The sequence below is a fragment of the Trachymyrmex cornetzi genome, unplaced genomic scaffold, assembly GCF_001594075.2.
Source record: "Trachymyrmex cornetzi isolate Tcor2-1 unplaced genomic scaffold, Tcor1.1 scaffold128, whole genome shotgun sequence".
Taxonomy (NCBI): Eukaryota; Metazoa; Arthropoda; class Insecta; order Hymenoptera; family Formicidae; genus Trachymyrmex; species Trachymyrmex cornetzi.
The window spans coordinates 46,640-56,563 of NW_017295850.1; the positions used below are offsets into that span (position 1 = coordinate 46,640).

The window sequence follows — 9,924 nt, forward strand, 5'->3', positions numbered from 1 at the left end:
GGGCGCTCTATCTGACAATTCCTCTGAACTCTCTGGTTCATTTTTCCTGTGCTAACGAAGGAATACGGAAGCTCGAAATCCCGTTAAACACAATAAAAGATAATTCTTAAAAGTACGATAGCAATTCAATTCGTGCCTTATAAAGGCACTGGTGACAGCAGTCTGCCCCCACGCGTAAACTCGCGCCGAAAGCAAATTTCTCCAGAAGCCAAGGCTTCGCCCCGCGCGCCCCGCTCAGCGCCCGGCGTCACACGAAACCTCTGCAGCGTCTCGAATCACAACAATCGCGACGAACACGCGAGCTCGGACGTAACAGAGACATTACTAGATAATGGATATCCGTTACAGTTTATATTTAGTACTATTAATAAAAGAATAAAAAATCATATATATAGAAAAGTAACTCAGAAGAATAATATGAAGAATAAGGACTTAACTCAGAATAAATATTTTATTGTGCTATACCATAGGGAAATTTCAGATAATTTTAGAAACATATGTAAAAAACATAATATGGACGTAGCATTTAAACCGATAAGTTCGCTAGGAAAATTTATTAGAAAAGGGAAAGATAAACTAGAACTGACATCAAGTAACAATGTTGTATATAAAATAAATTGTCGGGATTGTGAATGCACGTATGTTGGTCAAACGAAGAGGAAATTAAAGACACGTATTAAAGAACATCAGAATGACATTAAAAAAAGATCAGAGAATTTGTCGGTAGTATCGGAACACAGATTAGAAAAAGATCATGAATTTGAATGGGAAAACGTAGAAGTGTATTGGATAAAGAGCCATTCTATTATAAGAGATTTTTATCAGAGATGATATATACTAAGAAGCAGACTCATGGTTTAAATAAGCAAAGCGATACGGATAAATTTCCGAACGTTTACCTACCAATGTTAGAGGATATATCCCCTCTTTAAAGATAGGAAAAGAAAAGGGGTGATTCTTCTTTGTTTGTTGGAAATGTATCATATGTAAGCTAACAGTTGTGCTGTGAACATCGTGTGATTCTATACTTAGTTTCATACATTTGACAATTTTGTATAAAAGAACATTGGAGGATAGTTGTGGTCGAAATGTATGTAGATATTTAATTTAAAGTTTGGATTAATTTCTAATTTATTAAATAAATATTTAAATTTGTATTCACTTTTTATTCAGTTGACTTTTTGAAAAATCATTGGCTTTGATTTTTATAACGAGGCTAATTTATGGTTGACGCTTAATACACATATGTAATCATTTCTGACTAAAAGACTAATGTTTTTCTCATAAGAGACGGTTTAAAATTGATGACTACACGATATGACTGACAAAAATTAAGCTTTACTATGATTTTATAGAATTTGTGACTTCCATACAATAGTTGACCACGACTATTACTTAAGCGAGAGAATTGATTTTATAATAATGAACATATGGAGATTATTGGAAATATTAGCAGTAGAATTGGACGACGACTGGAATAAATATGTATAATGAATAAATGTGGAGGAGTAGAAATACAGGAAGACGTTATGGAGTTCTTCGAACGTCTAAGGAGTTCCTAAGCATGGTTTTCACCGTTTTAAGTTTTGCGGCGAACAGTTACGAATTTGTTAGCGTTTAAGATAGGAAATTAAGGAAGGAGATCCTACTAATGTTTATTTCTTTTTAAATTTTACTGAAGATCACCTGATGAGGGTCGAAACGTATATATTTTGATGTAATAATTGATGAAAACATTCGCAATAATAACTAGCGTTGGCTTTTATGCTTTTGTTATGTCTTATTGATTTTTCGTTAATTATGAGGAAGGGGGAAAGAAATTGAGAAAAAAGGCTACGGGGACTAGGAAAGGATGGGGGGAGCGAGGAAGGTAAACGGGTATAAGAGTTTCGCTAGGTTGGCCATTTATGACATTTCTAATGGTATCTGGATCTGCGTTTACGAAATCGATGGTGAAAGTATTCGGGGGAAGGGGTTCGGTGAATACTTGAAATCGACAAAAAAAAATGGAAGCTAGGGATTGAGGATTCCCGTGATGGAAATAGTAACGAGGACGAGGAGGGAGAAGTTCGTACAAGAGCTCCACACTTGATATAGAGTCAGCGGGAGAAACGGGACGAGGAGACGGAGGGACGGACTGGATGGAAGAATCGGGAGTGTGAGGCGGGGTGTCGGGAAAAATGCGTTCGGTTAGAGCGTCTGAAAAGGCTGGTGAAGGAGTTCGAGGAGAAGAGGTGGCAACGGGATGAACTATTACAGGAGAGGGGGACCGAGGAGGAGAGTTTTCAACAGGATAACCATCACTAGAGTTATCTTTGCTATTATTATCATTGCTATTGTTACTGTTATTTTCTGGATTGATAGTATCGTTATTTTTGTCGTTGATTTTTATATTGCCACGGAATTCATTGTATGCTTCATCCAAGAGCTGACGGGCCTCTCAGTCGTTGGGCGCGTAACCGTTTAGTTGCACGGGAAGGGCGTGTGCGTTGTCGACCACTCACTACGGTGATTAAATGACATGCTTTATTAGCAGGCTGTGCATAACAAGAGGAAGGGAGATATAAAAGAGTGAAGTTCGCGAATTAAGCGGACTTCCAAATAATGGACATAGAGTTCATCGAAGAAATCGATAAATGTGGGAGGATAAGGATGACAGGTGAATTATGGAAGCAAAACTGAGAGTGCAGAGACGCTGAGAGGGGTTAATATTTCGCGAGAGAGTGATCTAGTAGGATTCGCGAAGTAAGTGGTTAGAGGAAGTGACTTACAGTTGTTTAGAAGCCGTGCAGATTTGAACCCAGAGATCGAAAGGTGTCCTTAGCTGGATGTCGGGGGGACTTCGGATGAGTCACTCGACAACTTTTCAGGGGGGTGATCCCAATTGACCACGGCACTGGACACCACCAATCACAGCGACCGGTGCTTAGGAGCTTTGTAGCCTCAAGCGCTGTGAGTGGCTCGTGTCCAATTGAGCCGTGTCCAACTGGGTGACACCCCTTTTCAGATATCGGGAATCGAAAAAATGGTAATGTTCGCCCAATTGCGAAGATCGCGCACAGAGTTTAGTGTACAAATGTGCTAAAGCGCACTGAGTTTAATGACTGTGTAAAAGCCCTTTTTTCTATATCTCTCTGCTCTGTGTCTCACGATGTCGTGATTTATATAGGGATTGTTTAGGGGGAGGGTTCCATGATAGGGTGTGTCTAATTGGGAAATTGGGGAATCAGGTTCGCAGGATTCTGAGATGATACAATTTCGATTGGAAAATTGCCTTCCGGTTAGCTCCGCCCGCTGTGTCATTTTTTATTCGTTCTCACGTTGAACGATAGATAAATATCTCTGGATTAGTTAACGACGAGAATCGCGGTTCGTGTTGATTTTTCTCAGTGTCGGAAAATGTCATATTACTAGATTTATAACCCTGTCTTAAGCCTAAGCGTGGGACCATTATCGTTGGGCCCGCGTGATATCGGTGTGAGATGGTTAAACATTTCATCTTCTTTCGAGTGTCGATCCGCGCTATCGCTCTTATTATCGCAGGGATTATTTCGTGACCTGGCTTAGCGCCTTGGTACCAACGCTATTTGGTGATTATTTGATGTTGATTTTCGTTTTCCACGATGCTTGAAAGGAGATTTAACGTTTGATTGTCAGCGCTATGAGAGAGTTTTTATCACGGATCTCTCGATTCTAGGCAAACAAGATTTTGTGGCTGGAAACTTCTCTTGGATTTGTGTTATCAATTGGATTTGTTCATATCTTACTTTGTTGATTGAACGGTCGCGAAACGAAGAAATCGTGGAGTCCACCCGACGTAACAAAATAATAATACGTAATAAAATTATATATCGTATAATAATTATATATAGGTAGGTATAAAATATGTTTATATATGTATTTATTTGTATAATTTCTGTTTGAATATACAAGGAAAATAATAAAAAGAGATAATAATAGATAATATAATATAACAGAAATAATACCTTAAATATAGTACTTAAATAATAGGCTGCGATCAAAATCTCACTACAAATGAAAGCGTCGCAAGAGATTAAGTTTACTGTGGAAACGGTCAACGCAATCCTACAAATGGTTTAAATCGTTTTTTGATTGGTCAATTCGTAAAACTATTTCTTATGATTGGTCAGTCAAATGCTTCAAAGCATTTGTAGTGAGACTTTGATCACAGCCTAAGTACTATTTAAGATATTATTTCTATTATATTATATTATCTATTATTATTATCTCTTCTTAATATTTTCCTTATATATTCAAACAAAAATTATACAAATGAAAACATATATAGCAGTGACGCGCTGTGTGGGAATAAAGTGACGCATGCGCGTTAAGTAAATGCAATGGCTGCTCAGTAATGTATGTATCTTGATAAGATCTGAGATATCGTTAGCCCCCTAGCAAAGAAGGAAATATGAAAGGAGTCACAAAGAGAAGAAAGTTTCTTTAAATAAATAGAATAAATAGTTAATACAAATGATAATAAAGAAATGTATTTGTTTGTTATTTTTTACATCTGCAGTTGATTTATTACGTGAATACCAACATTCGTTAAAATATGTATGAAATATCTATACATATAACATTTCACAAAATGAATATTAATAAATATTTATCATAAATATTCTGTGCTGTTTGGAAAATTATGATAATATACAGGGTGCGGTACCAAAATCCGGACAAATCGGACAATTTCTTTAAACAAAATGTTTTTAATGAAAAATTAAATATTTAAAAAAATCCTTTTACATGGCACTTGGGAGATCCCTATAGAGCATAATTATTCGATATATCCCCCATTAGCTTGAATGACGGCCTCTATTCTCTGTCTGAAGCGTTCGCACGCACGCTGCAATGTAGCGCTGTCCATGCTGACGAATGCTGCCTCAGTAGCGGTCCTTAATGACGTCACGTTGGGATGCCGAGATTTGTTAATGACCCTTTCAACTACGCCCCATACATAGTAGTCCAGGGGATTTAAATCTGGACTGTTGGGAACCCTTTTGACGACTGCGGGGTTCCTCGCGGTGTGTTCTTTCGAGTGAATCTTCCTCGCTGGTATACTAGAATCTTCGTTGGACTGTTCTGAAGCTGTATATTTTGCCACAACGTCATAAACAGTTGATCTCGGGTATCCAAAAAACCGAATTATTTCTGAGCGCCCGGCGCGAAGGCCTTCGATGATCGCGGCTCTTCGGTTATACTCTGCACTTGGTTTCAACATCGCGGCCATTTTGATAATATGACTGTTTACTAGAAACATCAAGCTTTCTCTGACGTCAACAACAACCACTGGCGGAGGCACAATATAGCGAAAAATTTAAATTGAAATTTGTCCGGATTTTGATGCCGCACCCTGTAGATTTATTCGCGTCGTATACTCCAATATATCTAAACATGTTCCAACATGCTCCGACCATAGCTCCTACTTACTCCAATACGCTCGTTAGAGTTAGTAGGAACTATGGTACGATCATGTTGAAGCATTTTGGAGCATGCGACGCGAACAAACTTTATATTTGATATTCAGATTGGAGTAAGTAGGAGCTATGATCGGAGCATGTTAGAACATATTCAGATATATTGGAGCATACGACGCGAACAAACTTATATTATCATGATTTTCTATTGCGCATTTGTTTATTTTTGCTTTTTGTTACACAATGGCTGTTTTCCAGCTAGGACACAGAGACGTTACACTGTGTTCCACTGTGTAAAGACTTGTTGGAACGCTCAGAACTCTAGATTTAGTTTCTGAGAGAATCGCCAGAGTGGGTTTGATTTCTCTATTTTACTTGTTAGTCATCTATATTAACTTTTTAATATGGGTAACTAATATGAGCCTAATTAATATGAGCCTAATTTTATCGAAATCGGAAGTGAGGACCGTATTCTGAATAATTACCTTATAAATTTATGATTAATTATCCTTTTTCTCTTCTATTATACTATACGTACAACCGGTACAATTAGGTTATATTCATGCTAGAAATGAATCCCATAATTTCCACACGCCACATGTTGCCACACGTTAAGTATAAAATTTCTTGAAAAGTTGGTAATACTGACATACTCTACACGCTCGTACTTAACTTTTTACAGTGTCGAACAGTGTAACACTGTGTCATAGTTGGAACACTTTGTGTACGACACAGTGTTACACTGTGTTATCTGTGTACGTTGTTGGAAAACACCCAATGACCTACCTCTCGCAAAAAATGCACGAAAATTCGTAAAGACTTAGAGCCCTTTACGGGGCACGACCGGCACGGGCACCTAACGGCTAAGGGCCATTCGACACAATTTTCATAGCCGCATAAACGTTTGCATAATGAAAATCATCCAATCGTAGGTATTTTACGTTTGTCTTTATGACAGAAATGTGATTAGATAATTTTCTTTATGCATATGGTTATGCGGATATGTAAGTTGTGTGGAATGGCCCTAACGGTCTCAGATACGTCTGTGAAAGCTGCTGACACGTGACTGTGACGTCAGCTTACGCATGCGCATGAACATTCCCACGTGAGAATAATTCCCACACAGCGCATCACTGATATATGGACATATTTTATATATACAGGGTGTTCCGATCTTTTTTGCTAATCACTTTTGTGTAGATAGAGCGGACTAAACTGAGGCGAAAAGTCCTCTACCATTTTGCAATTTTCGCAATAGTTAACAAGATATTAATTACTAAAAATTGCAAAATATTAGTCTTGAATAATTTTTTACTCAAATACTATCAACTTTACAGAAAAACTGCAAGAGACAAAAATTATTTATTTTCTTCTCATATATGTATAAAGTTCTGAGAATTTTTTCAGAATTTTTTAATACCGTATTTTGTCATGTAAAAATAAGAAAATGCAGTACTAAAAAGTTTATAAAAAATTCTCAGAACTTTATACATATATGAGAAGAAAATATTCTTCTCATATATGTATAAAGTTCTGAGAATTTTTTCAGAATTTTTTATAAACTTTTTAGTACTGCATTTTCTTATTTTTACATGAGAAAATACGGTATTAAAAAATTCTGAAAAATTCTAAAAAAATTCTCAGAACTTTATGAGAAGAAAATAAATAATTTTTTCTCTTGCAAGTTTTCTATAAAGTTGATAATATTTGAGTAAAAATTATTCAAGACCAATATTTGCAATTTTTAGTAATTAATATCTTGTTAACTATTGCGAAAATTGCAAAATGGTATAGAGGACTTTTCGACTCAGTTTAGTCTGCTCTATCTACACAAAAGTGATAGGCAAAAAAGGTTGGGACACTATATATATATAATTATTATATGATATGTAATTTCGTTACGTATTATTATTTCATTACATGTTATCTTGTGTTAATTTTTAATGTTAAACTCACGTAAAATATGTAAATAAATTTACAAAACAAATTTATCTAATTGGTTTACTAACTTACGCTTGCGATATCCAATTGGTATTATATTTTTCGCAGCGCACAAGATACGTTTCTTTTGACTTCACCATGTATACTTTGATCCTGTATGACTTTGACAGCTGTCATAGGCTGCGGTCCACTTGACGCTACAAACGCTTCGAAGCGTTTGAGCGACCAATCAGAACAAAGAATTTTACGAATTGACTAATCAAAGAACACTTCGAAGCGTTTGTAGCGTCAAGTGGACCGCAGCCATAACCGCTCGTCACACATATCGATAGATGATGAATCGCACTCTGAAAATTTTTGCGCGTTCCAAAAGTCATCGAAAAATAAATGTCGCTGCCTTTCTGTCCATGCAGGTAAATTTTCACGAGCTGCTCGAACCGGCTGTTTTAGCGACAAAAAGAATCACGTGGTCAAAATTGACGAATATTAAACGCCCATTTTGATCACGTAATCCTTTTTGTCGCTAAAACAGCCAGTTAGAGTTCTATTATCATCTTTCACTAGGAATAGTAACATAAACTACAGCTTTTTAGTAAAATTTTCTTCAAAAGCAACATTTTGAAATTCAAATATATATTGCCCAGATATACATAATATTAAATATTTTGTATGCTGTTTTGCCCTATCTATTTAGGAAATCATTCAAATAATAAATCATTTATTATAAGTCATAATCATAATATTTATAAGTCATAATCATAATATTTACTCATTTATTATAAGTCGTAATCATAATATTTATAAGTCATAATCATAATATTTACTTATAATATTTATTATAAGTCATAATCATTTATTATTTATGATATGTCTTTAATAATAAATTTGTCATTAAATTATATATTACCATCGTTATTTTCAACTATTATTGGTGGTTCTAATAGTGGCGGTACAATTACGTGTTTTTCGTCCGAAGAATCAAATAATTCAAACATATAAGAAATATCACGATCCATTACGTGATACGCTATATTAGTTACTGTACTGGTACGTTCTTTTATATCTTGCACTAGTACAATTTTCTATTAGTGCAGTTCGATTTAGTGCTAGTTCAGTGCAGCACTAGTGCACACTAGTGCAGAGAAAAAAAACAAACCTATGGTGTCCCTCGACGGCTCGGCCGCCGCGGGGTGTTCCCGATTGATCACGGCTCGATTGAACACCACCAATCACAGCGACCGGTGCTTAGGAGTGTTACGTCCCGAGGTTCGACCATCGGTAATTAATGCCTGGACAAACCTGGGACCAGTAGCGAGTACAAGATTACGCGGTTGTTATCGGCAAAGATAAGGGGATGGGAGATTTGTCCAGTTTTAACCACTAAAATGAATTAAAAGGGGGTGCTCGACACGACGAGTGTAGTCGAATCTTGAGATATCCAGGGAGTATCTCCCGCTCTATTTAGAAAAAGAGTGAATTCTTCTAGGACTTCCGGGCAATCGCGACTGTTCGTTAAATGTTCTTGCGCGTGAGCTCACTGCGGACACACGTGCACTTCCACACTGTTCTCGAGGAGATATAGCCAGCGAGATTGTGGTCGAGAAGCCTTGCCTACTTCTCTCTATTTATATCGGTGCACCCTCGGTACGTTTACGGTAGCAGAGCGGAGAAACTCGTAACTGGATAACTTTCGCACGCGAGGCTTTAGCTTGCCTTGATCGCGCGGTCGGTCCTTTGCGTGATCGATGCCCGAAATCCTTACAACGAATGGCGGTCCGGTATGATTACGCGAGGATGCGCACATGCTCACGCGGGGTGCGCGGACGACTACCGCACTACTTTGCTCGCGCGACCAATGGCAACGGCGCGATGACAAGTCAGTGCGCGCAACGTTACCGAATCCGACCAATATCGACGGAATCTCGAACACGCCGCCGCCCTTGAAAGGACCATCTTTCAAAGGTCTTGAATTCTACGCTTCCTTGAAAATAAAATTAAAAAAAAAATAATAATAAAGCATTGATTGCGCCCGCGACACATTGTGCTTGACTTAGCAACTTAACCAAGGAAGCGCTAACTTAACGGTAATACGGTGATACATAGAGCGTCGGATGCAAACACAAGGATTGTTTGAAAGCATAATAACACACGATTATCTAAAACTACATACGATATCTTAAAACTAACTTACAGCGTATGAATAGAGCTTATAAACTAGGTTTCAAGCGGTAAAATCGCTAATTTGGTTAAGGGTCTCGTGATCGAGCCTTTGGAAGTCTGAAGCGTGGCCGTTCGAGCTACGCCGTCAGCGCCTGGGTGAGTTTCCTGCACGCGACCCAGAAGCCATTGCAATGGCGCTAGATTCGGCTGTCTTACGAGGACGAGCTGATTGGGCAGCAACTGTATGCCTTTGTTGATTTTCCATTTGTTTCGCTCTTGCAACGACTGCAAGTACTCAGTGCTCCACCGACGCCAAAAATGCTGCCGAATCTGCTCGACCCTCTGCCATCTGAGTAAGCGGTTCTCCGGAACGTCGACGAGATTT

General features: G+C 37.8%; 1 protein-coding gene across 1 annotated transcript in view; it reads right to left on the reverse strand.

Annotated features, from left to right (window-relative positions):
• Positions 1-9,593: 9,593 nt before the first annotated feature.
• The window catches only part of LOC108770508 (uncharacterized), a 2,124-nt gene continuing 1,793 nt past the window's right edge, over positions 9,594-9,924 (reverse strand). The window contains exon 3 of the mRNA XM_018522144.1: positions 9,594-9,787. Within this exon, the coding sequence (XP_018377646.1) occupies positions 9,594-9,787 (194 nt within the window). The remainder of the gene's footprint in view (positions 9,788-9,924) is intronic.